The sequence below is a fragment of the Pundamilia nyererei genome, unplaced genomic scaffold (genome assembly GCF_000239375.1).
Source record: "Pundamilia nyererei isolate P.nyererei 1_Seehausen unplaced genomic scaffold, PunNye1.0 scaffold00028, whole genome shotgun sequence".
Classification (NCBI taxonomy): domain Eukaryota; kingdom Metazoa; phylum Chordata; class Actinopteri; order Cichliformes; family Cichlidae; genus Pundamilia; species Pundamilia nyererei.
Window position 1 is genome coordinate 4,329,954 of NW_005187429.1, and position 21,533 is coordinate 4,351,486.

Here is a 21,533-nt window from a genome sequence, read left to right on the forward strand (position 1 = left end):
ACTCTCAGTAATGCCATAGTGATCGTTTGATATATGGACCTGCAGCGGAGTTTAGGTCCAGACACTGCCAGTGATGTCAGACTGAACAACCAGATTGTTCCTACTAATTTTTCCTTACCTTAATGTGAAAGGTAATATGAAAAGAAAAAAACAAATCTAAACATATTAACCTCACAGGACACCAGCACTTGTTTAAAATACAGTTTTAATCTTTTTGTAACTATTCGGGATTTATGTGTTTTATGTGTTTTTGTAAGTATGGAAACTGTTATTCTTAAACAAAACGTTTTTCTAAAAGTACAAAAAAATTTATGGAAGTGTATGAGCGCTAGTTTAGCAAGAGTTTATTTTACACAATAACACAATAAAGTCCCCATTGTGTAAAAAACAAACTAACAAAAACCTATAAAATACTTTAGTGAGCAAAATTAGGTTTAATGTGTAGAAAAGCCTAGATTGAATGCCCCCATATGAGACCACATGGTCTTCAGAGGTCAAAAGAGGAATTAAAATGGGTGACAGAGGATGAAAACGCACAAGGTGGCTCAGTAGACGATGGAGAAATAAGAATAAGAGGGGAAAAAATGATTTCAACACCGATCATGCTGGGAAAGAACAGGGTGTAAGTGTGCGTATGTGCGTGTCTAAGTGCTCTGATAATCTGTGATTCCGTCTCATCAGCACAATATCAAACTGCCTCCGACATCATGCTAAATAATACATCACTGTCTTTCTCTCTGTCTTGCACGCGCACATATACACACTGTATGGTATGTGCTAAAGCATGAATTAGTTATGACCTGACAGCCTTCAGAGGAAGAGGAAGAAATGTTCAAGGAGTCCAACAATCACATCAAAGTGTACCCCACCAAGCAGGCAGGCTGCCAAGGCTAAAGCAGCCCTACTGTATCTTTGCCATGCTGAACGCAAAATTCGTCCTATACAGCAATCTGCTTTATAAAGTGGGCATAATCATGCTGCTTTATTACAATTTATGTCATGGGTACACAGTTACACAGTATATTAACTGACCTATCAATTCAATATTATCCATTCACCCGTATCCACAATACACTGAAGCAACAGGCAGGGCAGTTAAGTTCAGACATTCTTGTCATCATACGCATTCTCCAATTTCTCTTGCACACCTGATTGAAGAGTTCCAAGGCATTTTGAGGCCAGATGGGATTTTAAAAAAAATCCCTGAAGTAAACAATCAATATTTCAACCTAGGGCTGTTCGATATAACGATATATATCGGATGATGATATAAAAACATCTATCGTTTCATTTTATGCTATCGTTTGTTTCGTGGTGTCGCAAAATAAACTGTTTACGGCAATATTTTTTCATCGTTTTGATGGTCACTGTAGTGGTTATATTAATTTCTTAAAGTTCTCTCTTTTCTTATATTTAATATAGCCACACTACGGACGGACAAGCGCCTGTTTTTATGCCTTGTGGTTAGCAACAACCAACAACAGTAGCACCATCGCGTGTCTGCTTGTTTATGTTCCACATAAACCTTTCACAATAAAGCTCAAGATCCTGTTGAGACTTTTCAAAATAAACTGAATCACGTGAAAGAGCAGATTATTCACGGATGAGAAGTAAAAAAGAGCCGCCAGGTGCTAAAAAATAAACCTTAGACTCAAACGTTAGAACAGGCTTTTTCCCGCAGCACGCCGTGCAATAAATGCTCACAAAGAAAACGGCGGCCGTTATAACTTATGTCTAAAAATGTATAGTTTCATGCATCGGTTAAAACACTCGACTCCAGCTACATGACGCGCAGCAGGAAACACTTCCCGCAAGTCGAGCTGCCCGAGATTCACAGAATTTACAAAAAATTTTACATTTTTGTGATTTATATCGTTATCGGGACGATAGATGTCTTATATCGGGATATGAGATTTTGGTCATATCGCACAGCCCTATTTCAACCAACTAAAAACACTCAGCTGTGAAACCATTGAGTTCTGGGACCATCTTCAAACTTGTCTTTGTGTTGATCTGAACTGTGCACCTGTAGCGTTGTGAAAATGCATCTTTCATGCTATAGTGTTGACAAAAATGCATTCACAAACAGCCTATTTTTAAACACCTGCCAAATTATTTAAATCTGCCTCTGCGAAGTGCCTGCTTCAGGATGATACTGCCATGATGAACTTACTTTCATGGCTTGTAATAAAGATAATGAGCAGGTATTTTTTGCTCATTGTTTTTCTGTAAGCATAAAGTCAGTACCTGCAAAAATCAAAACTCTGCGATGGCTCCAGAAACAGATTAGGCGGAAGGATTACATGGACTGTGAATGACTTGCCAAAAACTGTCCAAACTTGGGTGGATAATTCCTTCAGAGAAAATCTTCTACTTGCTGTATAAATATACAGCCTAGGTGTCTGCTGTGGACAGTCTAAAAAGTTCAAATTCAATAGAAGAGCGACCAGAAGTAAGTTTAATATTGCAATGTGGTCTGCTGTTAAAACCCCCTTATTCACACAGAGCAAGTCAAACATCTGAATGTATCAACAGCAGGGGCTCTTCAGCTAAGTCCCATGGATGCTCTCACTGAGAGCAAACTCCTTCTGTATCACAGCTACACACACATGCCCGCATAAACATCAACACAGAAACACACTATCACGCAGGATGAACGCGGGCCAAGTAGCAAGTAAAAATTTGTGCCAGTGAATAAATCTGGGACAACTGCTTCGACACACAAGTGGCACCGGCACACACATAAACACGCACACAGCATGTGTGGAGATTTAGATCCAGACACTTTGCAATCAGTGATATTGTCATCTTGCAGCACACCAGACACACATATAAATAAGATATACGCCAATCAGCTATTGTACCTACACAGAGAATATCACGGAAGGCCCACCAAAGAATGCACAAAGACGAACATAGGCAGTTGAAGAGTGTATACTTTTGAACAGCAAACAGCTGTGACAAACATATTTATGCATTTAGCCATCTATATTTGTGAGGACCAGTTTAGACCTCGGAAGAGGATATTTTTTGGAAAGTGGGGAGGACATCTGGATGGTTTTATGTTGGGACGTACTTTCCAGCGGACTGGGAGTTAAGGCTTGAGTTTCGGTTAGTGGTTTAGGTTGGACCAAAGGTTAGATCTAGATAAAAACAGGCCTTTATTTGTGTGCGTCAAGCTTATGACAAGGAGCTAAGTATTTGATGATCATAATAAGGTGTGTTTGAGGTGCATGTACAGATTTACACAAACATGTAGTTTAGATTGACAAGTTAAAGGTTTACAGGTAACACTGCCTGTGTGGCTACTGTACAGAGGCATGGTGAATCATGAAGTTGGTGGTGGTCTTTTTTTTCCTCTGGTAAGTGACTTTAATCCATTTTGGAGCACATATGTAGGCCATTTTTTAACCTTGTTTCGAGTAATAAAACAGCTGAAATTACCTGCTGTTTGTCAGATTATTCACAGGTCCTTTTGTAAATTAAATTTACCAGCTGTGGCCCTTGTGTTTAAAAATTACTCTCTGAGTTGTTGTTTTTTTGTTTTGTTTGTCCCCCTCTCTGTAGGCTCATATGCATGTTGATATGACAATATGAACCCATAGATGGTGTCAAATATGGATGTTGCTGTTGTGATGTCACCCACTAACTAATTTTAAAGCGTAGAGACGAGTGTCTTCATCATCAACTTCTAACAACTTGTCAATCTCCTAATGAGCGTATCCTGGATATTCATCCTTTCTAATGACAAAAACATACTAATTAATCAGTGTTTTATTCACTATGAGTTAAATGTGTGACTGAGCCCATAAAGGCATCCAGGGAGTGTTTACTGAGGCCAAATGTGAGGGCCGCTTTCAAAGAGACTTCTATTTTTGACACCGCAGCTATTGCCCTCAGTGGCCATTAAAGAAATACTGGCTTAAGGCACTTCTGTGTCAATCCTTTATGCCAGGTGTGGACAACAAATTTAAAAATTCATTGCCCACATCTGCTTTATGCTTTTCATGCATGAACTAAATGCAGTGTGTGTCTGACTACACGAGGTCCCATCTTTACTAACACTGACACTATTAGAAAGTATCCTAAGTATTCCAAGTCATTTATAAATAGCTTCATATACAAAAAGTAAAAGCAGGTATTTTGATCTGACCAAAGTGCTTTTTTAATAACACTCCAGGTTTCAGAGGGATTTGGGGAGACAGCATTCAGACATAGAATCAGATAAATGGAATTCATGCAACATTAACCATGTTATTATTTTTACCTGTTCCTATGAAATAGTATCCAAATTGCCATTAATCACAACCACCACTATTTCAGGAACTAATTTGTAAGACTTGCTGTTGTAAGGGCAGCACAGCATTTCTTCAGAGGCTATATTCACACTAAATAGTATTAAAAAGTAGTATGAATGACTATAACTTACACTCTATATAATGTTTTTGGCATTTTACTTTCACTGAACATTTGTAGCCACTTTGTGATAAATGGTGGAAAAGAAAGCAGAGGTATAAAATACAACAAAGAAGCTCATTCAAAGGTATAGCTGCTGAGGCATTTTTGCCCAAGTGTTGTGCATCATCACCACCTATAACAAACACATTATGATAAAGACAACAGGTTTAATTGTAAATGATGTTAATTGTTCTTGAATTATGTTAAACACCTTCTTCTCACATTCTCTTCTCTACAGTATTTTTGCATTGTTAACTGATACATTGCAAATGATTATGTTACCGACTCGTGTCTAATTTATGTCTACCTAAATGACACCTTGTGTCGATGATCTTTTAGAGGGCATTTGGGGTTACATATTGGGACTATAGTGTTGCCATGCAATCTGTTAGCATGTCAAGAAACTATTCAGTCAATAAGAATCAAGTAATAAGTGTTGCTAGTTTTCCCAGTGTAATGTGGTTGCCTCAGTTTGATGCTTTATGCTTTGTTACTCACTGAATTGTTGAGGACATCAAAGTTTTTCTTATCTGAATCTCATCTCAAATCTTTAATGCTCCCAGCATATGGTGTTGATTCACAGTGAGCGCTAAATTTAACTAACAAGCAAACTTTTACCTCTCCTTATGTATGACTATGGCACCACAGTGTTTATTTGGGCCCTAAGGGAAGGGGGCAAAAGCAGTTCCCCTCGCGATGACTCCACTCCTCCACATCATGATCAGAACGCTGCATTTTTCAACTGGTAAATTCTTCCACCATATTAAAGTGGTTATGTAAAAAGGACAGATTGACTTGTCTGTTTTTGTTTAAGTTAAAAAACATAAATGTATGAGAAAGATTTTAGCGCCCAAACATCTGGGCTCTGCTCTTCCACGTCTACATTATATAATCTTTAGTAAGCTCACATTTTTGTCATTTTTGTTTATCTATGCTTTCCTCTCTCTCATAACAGCCTACTTTAAAAAAAAAAAAAAGGTATGAACTTGTCACCCACTAGGGAGTCTCTTCCTGTACTGAGTGGGAGGGAGTCAGAAAATGCGTATTGAATTCAGGGCATAGCCGTCCTTCTTGGAAACTTTCTGCATCTGGATGGCTCTCAGTGGGACTGACTTAAAATCATGTACTGAGTGAAGACACGAGGACGTAAAAACCTTACGTGTGGTATTTTAAGAGTACACTATGTCTAACAAATAAACAGGGATTGCTTGGGGTAGACAACACACAGTGGACCACTTCATTTACTTCTTGATTGAAAAACAAGGGCTCACTCAAGGTCGAGTGTTTGTTGCGAGTGTCCATCTTTCCTACACGCCTCAGTACATACCCACAACGAGATGTGTCCTATGGAATTTGACCTGATATTTAGTACTCAGAGTGGGTCTCGGCTTATGCTATTAATTTACCAGATATATAAAGGTCAGCAGTGAAGCATAGCATATTTATGCTTTACATACCAGCCAGACACGCAAACACAAACACAGACACTTTCTGACCTTCATAGTTGAGTTTGAAGCCATGTGCAGAAACCGCAAAGTCACTGGTCAGTCTCAACGAGAAGACATTTCCTGTGCTGGTGACCGGAGGTGGAACCTGGAAACCTGTTAACCTGTAGAAACAGAGAAGATAATATACTGACATGACCAACACATTACACATTAAGTATGAGAAAAACAAGCCACTTGGTTTTGTGGAATAAATAAAAGCCTTGGTGATAGTAACCTGCAGTGACAAGGAAAATATCAGGGAATGCATAAATCAGTAGAAGATTAACAAGAACCCATCTTGTACTTACAGGAGAGAGGAAAAAACATTTTTAACAGCCTTGACCGTTGCCCATTTAGCAATGAATGGCTTTTACGTAATAAAAAAACTTTTCATACACTCTGTGTTTAAGTACGTTGATAGATGTTTTTTAGGATTCAGAAAGAGGAATTCATTTTGCTGAAGTCAGTACCACAGTGACAGAGAAGACAAATGGAAAACAGTAAAGACAGTATAAAACCTCTTCTCAGTCCTCACCAACACCACTGCCTGGCATCGAGCCTCTTAGACAGAGCACAAAAACCCTCTCCATTTTCCTCTAAAAAACATCTACTTTAATGGGGGCTTTCAAATAAATCAAGGCATCAGATCAAAGTGTGCTATGAAATCTGGTCAGCCAGCTAGTAATACTGAAATGGATCTGTGTGCAGATCAGTAAACAATAAAAAAAAAGGAGTCAAGTAGGAAGCCAAGGCCCCCTTTAATGTGCACTCAACATGTTTGAGTCTGACCTCGAAAAATACGCTTACCCACTACCGCTCGTAGGTGGGCCTTTAGCTCTCAGAATTCCTTGAAATAAACAGGGAGGAAGCGAAGAGGAGGAATGGAAGGCCAGCGCTTTTTCAGGTAGGGAAAAGAGCCAAACCGCCTTGCTGCCACTGCGACACATTTTTCTCGTGTCCTGCAGCTACCATTCTTCCTTCCATTTCCTCCCTTCCTCTTTCCTTCACCTCCTCCTTCTCTTCCCCTTGCCTACATCTACTCATACCATCCTCTCCTCTAGCATTAAGTCACCAAACTCATATTTTTTGCCTTTTGCCTTCACTCCCCTCCCTATGTAGTTTCTCATCTCCTCCATCCACTTCCTTCTGTGGCATTTATCCACCTAAATCTCTTTTGTTACCCTTCCTCTTCAGTTCTGCTAATCTCTTTTTCCTGGCCTTCTTTTGTATATAGATATATTCCCTCTCTTTTGTCTCACCATCTTTTTTTTTTAATATAATCTTTCCTTTGTATCTATATTTCCTTTAGCCATACTTACCACTTACTCTCTCCCCTTCCTAACAATCAGGACACAGCTTATTACTTAACTGTGTTTTGTTCTTCCCCACTCTTTCTGCACACATAAACACGACACTTGAAGCATGTCAGAATACACCTGCTATAACACAGAAGACAAGTTCAGTGTAGCCACTTTTGTACCTGTGAGCTGTTCAAAGTAATCTGCTTCATGTTACTGCAACAAGAGAAACGATGTCTGACTGTGACCTCTAACTAGTATTGAGACTTTAGCATAACACGCTTCCCCAGTTATGACAAAGTGCTTTTACATTTTTAAAACATTCACAGCACGCAGAGACTTGCTTTAATTTTGTATTCTCCTGCTACATCCCTGCACTCATCCTTCTTCTCAATATGTCTTCCCGTTTTTCTTTCTGTCTCCACATATTAATTTATTAAGCTTTCTATCAGCAAAAACAACCACAGTTAAGTCTAGAATCCTTCCCTCAATCTATTCTTCCTCTCTGCCCTTCTTTCATTTTCTTCTTCTGCTACCTACCTTGCTTTTATGCTCCATTATGAGTTTTCTTTTTTTTTTTTACCTCTCATCTTTTAATCTCCCTATCCTACTTCTTTTACCCTCTCACATCCTCCTTGTCATATTTATTCATTGTCTGCTGTCTCCTCTGCTTTCTTCTCATCTTTCTTTACCTCCATCTCACCTCCATTTTCCTCCCTGTTTTAATCCCCAATGCTCCACTTTTTTCAGTTGTTAGTTCAGATTTGTTCCCCTTCTGTAAATTCACTCTTCACTAATCATTCTCCCTCCACTTCTTTCTGCTCAAGTCGACTGTCCTGCACCAGCTTCCATCTCCTCCGTCAGCTTGCTTTCCATTGCTGTTCACTCCCCCCCCGAATCGTTTTAACTCATCCAGGCTCACATGTTGATTCTCATTTCTCAACTGACTTACTCCCTTTCTATTTCTTTGTTCTCTCCCTTCTAATCCAAAACCACTCAAAGTGCAAATGGCCACCTTTTTAAAAGTACCCAACCATCTCTTTAATCTTCCTCTCCATTCCTAATCTATTTCTCATCTATGCATTTCTGCCTCAGCTTCATTTCTATTTTTGGGCTTTTTCTGATCTCATCTCCAGTCAGTAAATCTCTGTCTTCCTCTCTCTCAGTTCTTCTTCTATTTGTTTTGTTTTTTTCTTCTCAGCATTATTAAGCTGCCCTTTTTTGGCCTCACTTCCCTCTCCATTTTATCTGTCTTTACAGTAAACGCAATGCTGTTTATGCATGTGTGCATGCAAAGTTTGTAAAAGGAAAAAGCCGTAAAACACAAAGTTTAGGCAGTAGTCACAGGAACCTTAGTAATATCAAGTTATTACTGTGTAACGTGATTCTGTACGTCTAGATGTCATCTGAGTGACGTCTTCCTCCAAGTGACGAAACGTTTCTCCCACTGAAAACGGGGATTACTGTGCAACAATCAACATATCATTAGCAAACTGAGTGCATGCTGAGTGCACACATGACATAGGTTTTAGGTTTTTGATCACTCTAGTAAACAATATATATAATTTAGTTGATTAATTAGCAACGTCTTGTATAATTAACTGTTTTTTAAGCACAAAATGTCCAAGTGGCTCAGCACTTAATGGTTTTTCTACTGTTACTTGTCACTCAAAGTGCTCTTTACACTATAAACCACATTCATCCATCCACACAATGCTTTATTCTTGGCATTAAATTACCTCCATTACACACTAATGGAGGTAATTTGAGGATCCGTATCTTGACCAGAGACACTTTCACACAGAAACTAGAGGTGCTGTAATTGAACCACTGGCCTTATGATCTGCTAACAACCCGCTCTACCCCCTAATCCACAGATGCCCCCCTTGAATTATCTGTGTGTGATTTTTTTTTTTTAATATGAAAAATAACAGTTTCCCTGGATGAAGCACCTTAAGTCATATTTCAGTTTAACACAATCTGCTATTACAGAAAGAATTCTACACCACAACAATAACAACATTTTATATGCTCTTGAGACAAAGAAAATAAAATCTCTGACCACTCCTCCTCCGTCCCATTTCTAGGCTTCTAATATCTTACATGTAATGCATCACATCTTTCAGAAACAATCCATCAATACACATATGTGTATATACCCCCAGTACTCTATTTTATTTTATGATGAAAGTAATATCTGGACTCCAGAGCTGAACAAAATGTCATGGTAAAGCAGTACAAACACACACACACACACACACACACACACACACAGAGAGAAACAAAAAAAACCCTGCCTTTTAAATATTAGATTATTCATTTGTGATGTGGCTGATACTTTGGTGTGTCATCTTACATTACCAGCGCTCACAGTGCTCACAGAGAGTTACAGAGTTTGGCCATGTGACAGTTATAAGAGATCACAACAGGAAAATGATTAAAAAGTTGATTATTATGAATAAGTTGAAAAAATTAGAAAAGGCGATGCCGAAAAAAATTCTCTCAGATCTGCCAATTTTGGAAACATGTAACTGAGCAAAGAATATGCATGCATCACTCTTGGTTAGCATATTGACTGCATCTGTTCAGAGCACAATGGTTGTTGGTGCAAGTTTATTAACTGTGGCTACTGTATTCTTCCTTAACAGCTGTAGCCCGCCATGATAGATAAAACATAACAGCTGAAAGTGCAAACAAACACTCCCTTGGTTTTGTTCCTGACTGTTCTATTAAAATATTATGTAAATTACATCAAAGACTAAAGTCGCCATTACCTTTTTTCTTATTATTTATTCATTCCAAAAGACCTATTGTCACTGATTTTCAGTCCAGTACCTGTGTAAACCTCAGCCTTTTCTCGCTGTTTCCCATCCTAATGAGCGGCATCTTAGCCATAGATAGATTTATAGCTGAGAGACTGTTTTCTTAAGCATATCTTTCACAGATTCAGATAAAAAAAAAAAAATGGGGAAAATTAGACAACAGACTGCTGCTGGCAAATTGCAGAAAGTTACTATTTAAAACCGGTTCTTTGCCAAGTTGACTGTTATGTGTAGACGCAACACTGATTCATCCCTTGAGTTAGGTACCTGTCTTATACTCGAATGATTCATAGGTCAGTGTTAAGTGGCTTAGCGAACCAAAAATAATCGGGGGGTGGCTGTAGCTCAGGAGGTAGGTGGTTCGATCCCTGGCTGCTCAAGTCTGCATGCCAAATATCCTCGGGCAAGATACTAACCCCAAGTTGCTCTCTGATGCAGCCATCGGAGTATGAATGTTAGATAGAAAGCACTTGCATGGAAAAAGTGTTTGTGTGAATGAGGAAGTTGTGTAAAGCTCAGAAAGAGTAGCTAAGAGCTACATAAGAACCAGTCCATTTACCAGGTAAAAGGGCTAAACTGAAAATGAGTGAAAAAGAAGCCTAAAGAAACACTTTGAATGACCTTCAGAAAGCCTGGAGAACTACTGCTCAAGACTGCTAAAAATTATAAGACAATCTGGCTCCTTCCTAATTTAAAGAACACAGTAGTTGCTCATAACCTTTGGACTGTATTGTATATATGGAGCACAAATTGAGAGTTCTGGTTCCAGAGAAAACTATAAGCCAAATCACCTGAAAACATGTAAGTAATAGCTTTGCCATCTGGAGAATGTGACCTGCATATTTAACAAAGCAGACTTCCAGATCTGGCTCTCAGATTATTGAAGGTGCATCCCCTGCCCTGTTTTCCACCCACCCACCCACCCCCGTCCTCAGCTGAATCTTTCAATATGCGGGACAGCACAGCGACAGCATTTATGTGTTCTCAGATTTATGAGGTAAAACCAAAATTCTCTCACAGAAACTGAACGAAAGATGGAGCAGTGGGTGACTGGCGCTCATGTCTATTCCCATGGGACCGTGTGTAGTAGCGTATGCCCATGAGTGTGTGTGTGTTTTGTGTGTAGCGAAATCACATTAGCGAGTGAGTGAATGAAGCTAATATCAGCAGAGTGCCCTCTCTGTGCTGTCACACACAAATACAAAAACAGAAGGGTAAGAGAAAACACACACAGACACACACCGTTTGCTTTAGTTTCTGAAAAAGAAGCAACAACGCAGTATGGCTAATGTGATTGGCAGAGTCCCTCCTCCTGTTACCCGTTTCATTACCATCACGGCCATGAAGAAAAGAGAGAGAATGGAAAAGAAAAACTGTAAATATTAAAACAAAAGGGGCTTGATGGAGTAAGTAATAGTCAGCTAAAATTTTGTGTTGTGTGAAATTGTTTCTGAGGTGAAGTCATTAATGATGTAAATGTCATCATTCATCATATCAATAACTTATCTGATGTCTATCATGGGTAGAGATTCACATGTGTGAATTTAAAAATCCTATGTCACCTTCTTCTCAAGTTATCCCATTCATATGAATTGTTTTAAAAGACCTTGACCTCTGTTCTTAAGGTCAAGGGCACTGAGATTCAAACTTGTCTGAGATTTTTAGTAGTATGGTATCAGTTTGAAACTCCTACATTACTTTGTTCTTGAGTTATTTCACTCATAAACTTGGATGTCCATGTTGCCACGGGTGATGACAATACCCGGTCAGCCTGTTACAGTTGAGGGGTAATAAAAAGGGTTGCTGTACATCATCTGGCGGGTAAATATCACTTGCGGACCACAGTGCAAGACTGATTGAGGTGTTAGTTATGTTTACAGTTTGTTTTGATGATTTTTTTTGTGACACAATGGCGCATCGACATTATCTCAGTAGATTCTCATCTGACTAGCTAAGCATAAACATCACAACAACATGACCCAATCAGTAACCTAATTTTATGGGTCAAAGACACTTATTTGCCTTCTAGCAACCCAAGCATCAAACCACAAGCTCAAAGAGAGTGAAATAGACCTGCAGAGGAGCCCAATGGGATGAAAATAAAACACAGTACTTTACAAAACAGTGGAAATCTGGACTGATCTGACATAGACCTGTCAGCCAAAGACACTAAGTTTTATATCAGATCATACTTAGAGCAGTCTAGTGGTAAAAAAAAAATTACAAAATTTTAGGGCAAAAACATTTATTTAATGGAAAACAGTACACTATGCCAAGTTACAGGGGTTTAGGTTCCAAGATAGAAGTCTAAAATTACTCATGGTTGAACCTCAAATAAAGAGAATTACCCTGCAAATATTGGGCATGCCATAAACAGTGTCAGGTTTGTTTTTCACAGCAATCTGTTTTATTTTGACCCACAGAGCCTTAGAAAATGATAGTATACTGAGGATGCTGTTCTGTTTTCAATATTGTTAATTAAAGTCCAAAATGAAGTCAATGTGTAAAGAGAATAATTTAAAAGCCACGAAGCATTATTCATTGATATTAGAGATGCCACTTTCTTTTTTTACATGACTTTAATCAAACCTCTCCAGTATTGTTTTTGAAGGGCGCATTTACTTTATTCCTTGAAGATCGGTTTCTTGTATTTCAGTGTTGTGTCATCATGCAGTCTTTAGTTGATATTTATGTGATCATCACACAAGCTCGCTCTCTTACACAAATGCACACAAAGGTCTAGTACCCATGAAGCTTATTCAGTCCATTAAAAGTATATTCTTTTATGAAAGTTTTTTTTTATTCCATTTGCACATATATTTTTTATAGCCAACTGTGGTGACAAATAACAAATGACACTCAATTAATTTGCAAAAGTAAAGTAATTATCACATTAAGCTACAGCATTTGATGGCACTGCAATTTTTTTATGAATATGTTTGCATGTGCTTGCTGTGTGAGTGTTCCTGAGTGGAGTACCAGTGGAAATAGACAAAAATCTAAATATTTTTACCAGGCTTAGTTCATTCACTGAAGGTCAGTAATCAAATGAATAGTTCGGTCTGATAGAGCAGAAGACAAGAAAATCCTAATCAAATAGGCAGACAGGTGTATACTAGGGAACAATTTGAAACAGGTAAGAACAAAAAATACAGAAGAGAAATAAAAACCTAAACAAGATAAAACTGCGAACACAAAGAATGACTGCAAAGCCTGATTATGTGGAGATAAAAGAAGAACAAAGACAAGTGAGGAAATATGTGAGAAATAAGAAAGTTAGAGGGAAACTGAAAGAACAAAGAGAGAAATTACAAACTTAAAACATAAAACAATTTAAAAAAATAATCTTAATGATCAGAATGTGAGACACGACACAATGAGTTTAACACATTTAATTTAAATAACCTTTAAATAACCTTTTTTGATAAAAATAAAGTGAAGACAGTACATCACATTTTTGTGATATTTATTTCTACTATTTTGAACCTAGAACATTTATCAAGGTTTAAAGTTGAAAATATATTTAGAATAGATTAGAATAGAATTCAACTTTATTGTCATTGCACATGCACAGGTACAGGGCAACGAAATGCAGTTTGCATCCATCCAGAAGTGCTTTAGTGATATAGATATATTACAATATATATTAGCAATAGTACAGATATGTAAGTATATTACAGAATGGGTCTATTATGGTATGTTATAATGTACACGGTATGAAGTATGTTGTGAATATTCTATAACTATAAGTATGTACAGGCTGTAGTGAGTACAAGCTATGTACAGGATATGAACAGGATATAAATATGAAAAACTATACAGAATATGAAATAAATAACTTTACAGAATCTGAGATATACAGCTATACAGAAATGGGAACTATGCAAGTTGTAAACAGTTGTAGGGTTAAAAATTATCGAATGTACAGAATGATTATTTACACAGAGCTATACAGTAGTGCAGTTAAGATAAGTGAGATATAGTTTCTACAGAGGCTATATAAAGTGCTAGTGGTTGTGAGTGGTGGTTCAGTCCATGTTATTATTGTGTGTTTGAGGGTACAGTTGTCCATTGTGGGTGTGTGTGTGTAGGTGGTTGTGGGTGTGTGTATGTTCAGTCCATGTGTTAACGTGGGTCAGATGTCAGGAGGCAGAGTTCAGGAGTCTGACAGCTGTGGGGAAGAAGCTGTTCCGGTACCTGGTGGTCTTAGTGCGGAGGCTCCTGTAGCGCCTCCCAGAGGGCAGGAGGGTGAGGAGTCCATGTGATGGGTGGCTGGGGTCTCTGATGATTTTCCCAGCCCTTTTCAGACACCGCTTCCTGTAGATGTCTTTTATGGCAGGAAGTGGTGCTCCTGCGATGCGCTGGGTAGTTTTCACGACCCTCTGCAACGCCTTCCGGTCCGAGGCAGAGCAGTTCCCGTACCAGACTGTTATACAGTTGGTCAGGATGCTCTCGATGGTGCAACGATAGAAGTTCACCAGGATGTCTGAGGACAGGTAGTTCTTCCTCAGAGTCCTCAAGAAGAAGAGGCGCTGGTGAGCCTTCTTGACCAGCTTGGAGCAGTTGGTCGTCCAGGTGAGATCCTCGGAGATGTTTTTGCATTTGCATTTTAGTTAACAGTAGTGACAGTATATCATGTTTTTTAAATAATGTATTTCTGTTGATATATTTTTATTGGATATTCTGATTTTTTCTAAGGAAATCTGAGCACTGTCATGCTTTGCTCTGCATTTTGCTGCTCTTTTAATGAGATAAACCTGAGGAAAATCTCCAAAACGCAGCTCAGTACAATAAAATAATGTATATAAACTGACAGATTACAATAAATTCAATGTTTAATTACAAAAAATAAAAATATTAACAAAACTGAACATACTGATCCATTATTAAGAACTCTAATGATTTGCCGTTACAAGCTTTTTATCGTGGTTTTTTTTTTTGTATTTGAGAGGCATTTGCTACTTTGTAATTTTAGTGTACAGAAAGTTATTGTTAAACTTACGTTTTTGAACACTAGAGATAAAAATGTATGATTTGCTGTTGTGACTTAAAAGAACAAATTACAAAGCTATTTTGGAAAAATGAATGACCTTATCAACTAAATAACAAAATCAGCCTCTTCTGCTAAAAGTAAAAGCAAAACTAAACAAAACTAAACACCTTTTTCACCTTCATTCCCCACTCCTCCACTTCTTGTCTAGTAGATTTATTTCTTTTACTAGTGTTCAAAGTTCAGGGTCTGTGGTGAGTGATTGATTAGCAACACTTGCCTTTGTGACACACACACAGCCATTTTTCAGGTTAGAGTACATGTGGTCAATAGTTGCTGGTGTGTCTTGTAAATCAGTCATCCTCTACCCGCCCCGAACTGTGTGTGCATTTTGGTGTACCCATTTGATTGTGTATTAGCAGGTTGCATATGCAAGCCAATAAAATTAGCCTCATATAAGTAAGTTCACACATGGACAACCACATACACAAAAGCACATAGTAAAGTCCCCCCTGGTCAGGTTACGTTTCACCGTTTACATTCATCACAAAGAGAAAGTGAAGAGAAAGGATGCAGTGAAAGAGAGTTGTCAGCATACAGAAAGGTGTCCTCTGAGTTAATCTGCAAACCCGTGAATAAAAATAATAAACCTTGTTAACCTTTTCCAACAAACAAGGACTTCCTGTTCAATATTTTGACAACTTCTCTTTTAAAGCAAACTTTAAACTGACTTAGCATTTGCCAGTAGTCTAATATTAACCAAAGGTCACTGTTAAAATTTTAATGACATTGCAGTACAAACCTGAATCACTGAATGAAGAAAGCTTTGGCTAATTGCTATTTGCAAATACACGCATTGCTTTGTACAAAAAACATTCATTTATTTTCTTCTCTGTTTTCCTTGTGTGACATCCTAGACAATAATTACATAACTAAACCGAACATGGCTCCTTCACAGGGTTCACAGGGTAGTTCTAGACCTCAGGCTGTACAGTGCCTACAGTCCATGTTCATGCTCTCTAATAAACATCACTTAAAGCTAAAAACAGGCAGAAACCTGCATGTACAGTCTCTCTTTTTTATCTTCTCTCATGCCACCTCCATGTGTCTGCTCATGCGTATCTCATCACATCTGTGAGACTCTCTTTGTCACATTTCTTGGCATCCAGCAGTGCAAACATTCACTCTTTCCATTCTCTTCCAGCATTGCAGTGATGTCCTGGGATGATAAATCCTTTTGTGTTGCAGAGGCAGGGGGTTCTCGTCTTTGGAGGTGACAGCGCTCTGTGTGCACCCCCAAGGAAAGACACTCTGACTGGGGTTGAATAGTGGATTAACCTTCCTGTCAGCGCCGGAGGTTCCTAGACAAACATGCTGAGACTCACACTGATAATAATTGTGAAGTGGAAATCTGCTTCCTCTAGCTGTTTAATAATTTTTTATTTTTTTTTTGAGCGTCAGTATTTCGTGCATGTTGAGTGTAGAATGGCTGGCTAATAATTAGAATTTCATAACAGCATTGCAACATATTAAACTTAAACTTATTCTTGTTGGCTTTGTGTTCTTACATCTCCAAATTGATTTAACTGGAAGGGCACTCCGAGTGCAATCTTCTGCCAAGGCCAATGCCCTATCACAATTTTAAGAAAAGTGATCTGCACTTTTTTTTTGTTCTTCTTTTGCACGTTTCACCTCTCCAGCAAGTTTAATCAAATTCACACTGGCAGTTTTTGCATAAACTTGCCAACAGACAAACAGAAATAACTACAGAGAAAGGGGGGAAATGAAAAACATTTTGCTTACATAATTTAAGGCTCTGTTTAAGAACTGCTTTTAGAAATAATGCCAGTAGAGTACTGTCGTGATACAATAGATAACATATGCAAAGGATATTCACTTGCCACCTTCATACTAAGCAGCAAGAAGAAGGGCTTTTAAAGAGGAATTGCTTACAATTACTTACACTTAAAAGTCTTAGTTTCCCTCACGAGTCCTTTCCCTAACAGTAACCAGCATCCTTGCAGTGTTACAAAGTTTCAAAGGAGATGCTGCTTCCACTATTAAATGATAAAGCTCCACCCACCACACACACTTCTCACCTCCTCTCACACACAAATATTTCCTCTGTTTGCCTCATTCTTTCTCTTTTTCAGACAGCTAGACAGATAGTGAGTGCTGCCCCCGTGAGCTAAAGCTTGTTTAAGCTGCTGGCTACACCATCGCTTACCATTAAACCTGACTCGCATACACAGAAAAGGGCAAACAAACACATGAATGCATATAATGGAAGGGGCACACATTAACACACACACACAAAGAGTTTGTGTGCTTGCAAATGCATACACCTGTATTTTGTAGATAGGTAGAGACAGATTGCAGGTGTCTGCTGGCATTTAAAGGGGAGGTGTCATGACTGACAGCACCTTAAAGGGACAGTCGTTAGAGAGATATATGGATGGAGGGAGACAAAAAGGAAAGACGGGATGAGATGGGATGTGTGAGAGAGAGAGAGGGAATGTAGAAGAAGAAATATGACGGCAGAGGAAACACGTGTACATAACATTCTTCAGTGGACTCGTAAATTCATTTCCACTAACTTTAAAGCATAACCAGTAAAGCTAGTCCTAACGTTACCCTAAATATAAACTTAGGCTGAATCTTTTTACTACAGTAACCTAACATAACATTAGGAGTAAAAGTGGCAATTAACATCTTCAATCACTTTGATGTTGTTTTGCTGCCTTGATGCCATCGAGCTGTTTATTTCAGTAAGTCTACTCCACTCCAATCCCACATCTTGTAGAAACAGATGGAATAGTGTGATGGCTTCCTTCTTCTGCTATGCAGCCTTAGTGAGTTTGATAAGGTGTAGTATGTAAACCACCTCCCAGTCAAGTTCTGGCAGCATCGGTCTTCCAACCCACTGCTGCACTGATGTCTATAATGGGACAGGAGAGTCATGGGAAAGGTAGCTGAATATCAAAGATACTGTAGTTACTTAGTGTAGGTGCAAAAAACGAGATGGTACAGGGGAGGCTAGGTTGGTTGGTTTCAGAATGAAACACTTAAATTTAGTTCCATTAATGACAAATCTGTAAAATTCCTGATCAGCGACAATATCAGATCATTAGATCACTCGCTGCTAATAGGTAAAATGTAGCTATCTATATTTGTATTTCTATTGCAACTGTTGGGAACGTATGCAGATACTTTTATTCAGTTTTGACAATCATGCCATCCCGTCAGATGAATTAAGATCTCCTCTCGCTCTGCTTTTAAATGCAAAGCTTGTTTACTAACACAATAATGGTGCAGCAATGTGAATCCACAATTCTTAAAATATACTAAACTAAGAAGACAGTGCAAAAGAGGCATTTCAGCTGGAAATAACTGAGATAATAAAATGTGTTTTTCTTTTTAGTGTTGGATTGTAGAGGCCAGCTTATGGTTATCTTAGCAATTTTTCAGGTTTCACTGCAACAAACAGCCTCGTATTCCTTTGTGTGTGGTCTGTCTGTACTGAGGTGTATAACCTTGTCTGTGGTAATAACTATCTTTTTCACTTGTTGGAGACAACAAAAAGCCACACAACACAGAGTGTCACAAATTCAAACAGTCGACCTACGCAGTGAACAGTGTTGGGAAGGTTACTTTTAAAATGTATTCCATTACAGAATACAGAATACATGCCCCAAAATGTATTCTGTAAAGTATTCCGTTACGTTACTCAATGACAGTAACGTATTCTGAATACTTTGGATTACTTAATATATTATCATGCTTTTTACAACAACGTGAATGTGTGATTTATTACTATTACTGAAGGTCCGCGACTCCGAACTGTAGTAAAGGGACCTCTGACTAATACGGCAGGGTCCCTGTTGGCTTGTAGCCGAAAAATAGCTTTACTTTGTTGTGTGGGTCAACTTTTCTTGCAAGAGACAGAGAGAGGCGTTGAAAGGCTGCTCCAACGGAACTTATTGTTTTCGGAGGAAAACACGAACACGGTGTACAGTCGAGTCTTAATAGCTTACTTACAACTGGGCTCGTCAGGCACTCTTCTTGGCTGCAGTGGTTATTATTATATTTACATGCTTCCAGCTCCCGTTTTTGCTCGATGACAACTCGTACCTTTCCACTCCCCTTTTTCTCCCTCCTCGCGCTCACAGACCCATAACGTGTATGGCAGTCCATTCTCCCTGCAGCACGGACTACACTGCCCATGATGCTACATTCTTTAGAGCTATGCTTGTAGCATTCTGCCTGTTAGCTTAGCACAACAACAACAACAACGAAAAGGCGCTGTCACTACCCGATCCGTACCGGAAACCCGATCGGTACCCCGCATGCGCGAAAGGTTTCTACTTCCAGTCGTAGCGTTTTACGATAGTTATGGGTCAGAGTATCTGTTAAGATGTTAAGAATAACAAGTATATCTTAAAATGTTTGCAATAATGAAGCATTTCAGTACAATGTAGACAAAAACGAAAAATAAAAAGAAAGTTACGGATCAGGACTCTCCGATCCTTACTGCGCATGTGTAAAGTCTGACCGTACAAATCGGGTCTACCCGATCCGTGTTTTCTTCTTCTTCTGTTCGTTTAATGGCAGTTTACTCCCCAGTGTACGAGGATACCGCCACCTGCTGACCGAGCGAATAAACCCTATTATAAACTGAATTATCGTCATTACAAACGTGTGTTAAATCTGATTTAGCGATAGTCGAGTGTGTTTATGCTTGTCTGTGAGGAGAGGATTGTTGGAATAGTGATGATGATGTGCGCTATCACTGTCAATTGTCAGTAAACACTTCATCTGGCTGATGAATCTACACGTGAGATATTACAAAGTCTGCATTATTAACTCTGTAATTAGGCACCATTCTTCTTATTTTACGGCGCTGTTGCTCAATCGGGGGATGCTCTCTGTTGAGGAGAAAAGCATGAATTTCTTTGTATACGGATTATCCACTGTTTAAATGTCCCGGGCAGTCGAAAAGAGAGCTAACTGGGCGCTAACCGCATCATTCAAATATATTGAATGTCGCAAAGAGAGGAAGTGACGTAAGATTTGCGCATGCGGGGTACCGATTGGGTTTCCGGTACGGATCGGGTAGTGACAGGCGCTCTGTCACCCAGGAAACACATAGTCGCAAAGAGAGAGAGAGCATCGCCCTGTAACCATGGCAACAGTAACGCTGCCGCCTGGAACAAAAGAACGTAGCTGTCAAACAAAACCCAAACAGTCCTGACCCGCGACAATATGAAACAGGAAAGTACCGCAGTGTAATCCATTTATTTCAACAAAGTAACTGTATTCTGAATACCACCTTTTTAAACGGGAACTGTAACGGAATACAGTTACTCATATTTTGTATTTTAAATACGTAACGGCGGTACATGTATTCCGTTACTCCCCAACACTGGCAGTGGACACACAATAAAAAATAATAATAAATTAACACACACACTTGGCAAACACTTGGATGTACATGTGTCTAATGATGAGGGGTTCATTGTTATCACAGCTTCTTGCCTGAAGGCTTTTGGCCCTTTTTGGTTGATTATAAGAACTTTTATAAAAATTCCAAATTTAAAAAGTTATTTTGTGTGTTTCATTTTTCCAATACATTTTAAATTTAAAGTACTACATAAGGTACCTTGGTTTAAGTATGAGGCCACCGTGCTGGTTTTTTGGATGTCTTTTACTGTAGGCTGTGGCTTTATTCTACTTTTTGATGTGTCTCAACCACCAAGCACACAATAATGAAGCTTATTCCAGACATACTGAAAAATCATGTTAAAAGTTTACCCTGTGGTTAAATTTCTGTGCTTATGAGTCCAGAGTGTCAGTGTCAGTATGTAAATATAAATGTATCAGTGGGCTGGCTGCGTTTTTACTGCATTAGTACGACTTGAGCAATAACCTGTAATAGGAGCAACCATTTTTCTCTTTTTAATATATATTGTGTATCAACAAAGGTATTGGGGCTTATCTTTATAATCTTTGAATTCAGGTGCTTTCGGTTAAATTGCAACAGCTGTATAACAGGAAGAGCAAGGAGTGAGGTTGCAAGAATGCTGGGGCACATAGTGCATAAAAATCACCAACACTTTGCTGACTCAATAACAACAGAGATCCAAAACTCCTCTGGCATTAACATCAGCACAAAAACGATGTGTTTAATGGCATGAGTTTCCATGGTTAAGCAGCTCCTGTGGGTGTAATCTGTAGGTGGCCCAGTACTTTCGTCCATATAGTGTACTACTTATATACAAGTTGTATTTTTGAGGAATAATTTTATCATTGAACAACAACCATGTTCTTAATGAACCCAAAAAACTCATTAATATCAAAGCTGAATGTTTTTGGAAGTAGTTTTAGTTTGTTTTTAGTTTTAGCTATTTTAGGGGGATATCTGTGTGTGCAGGTGACTATTACTGTGCATAATTATTAGGCAACTTAACAAAAAACAAAT

The 21,533-nt window shown here is 38.6% G+C and overlaps 1 protein-coding gene across 1 annotated transcript in view; it reads right to left on the reverse strand.

Annotated features, from left to right (window-relative positions):
• Window positions 1–21,533, reverse strand: part of LOC102193066 (CUB and sushi domain-containing protein 3-like) — a 387,453-nt gene that overhangs the window by 254,430 nt on the left and 111,490 nt on the right. The window contains exon 3 of the mRNA XM_005728525.1: window positions 5,955–6,067. Coding sequence (XP_005728582.1) covers window positions 5,955–6,067 — 113 coding nt within the window. The remainder of the gene's footprint in view (window positions 1–5,954; window positions 6,068–21,533) is intronic.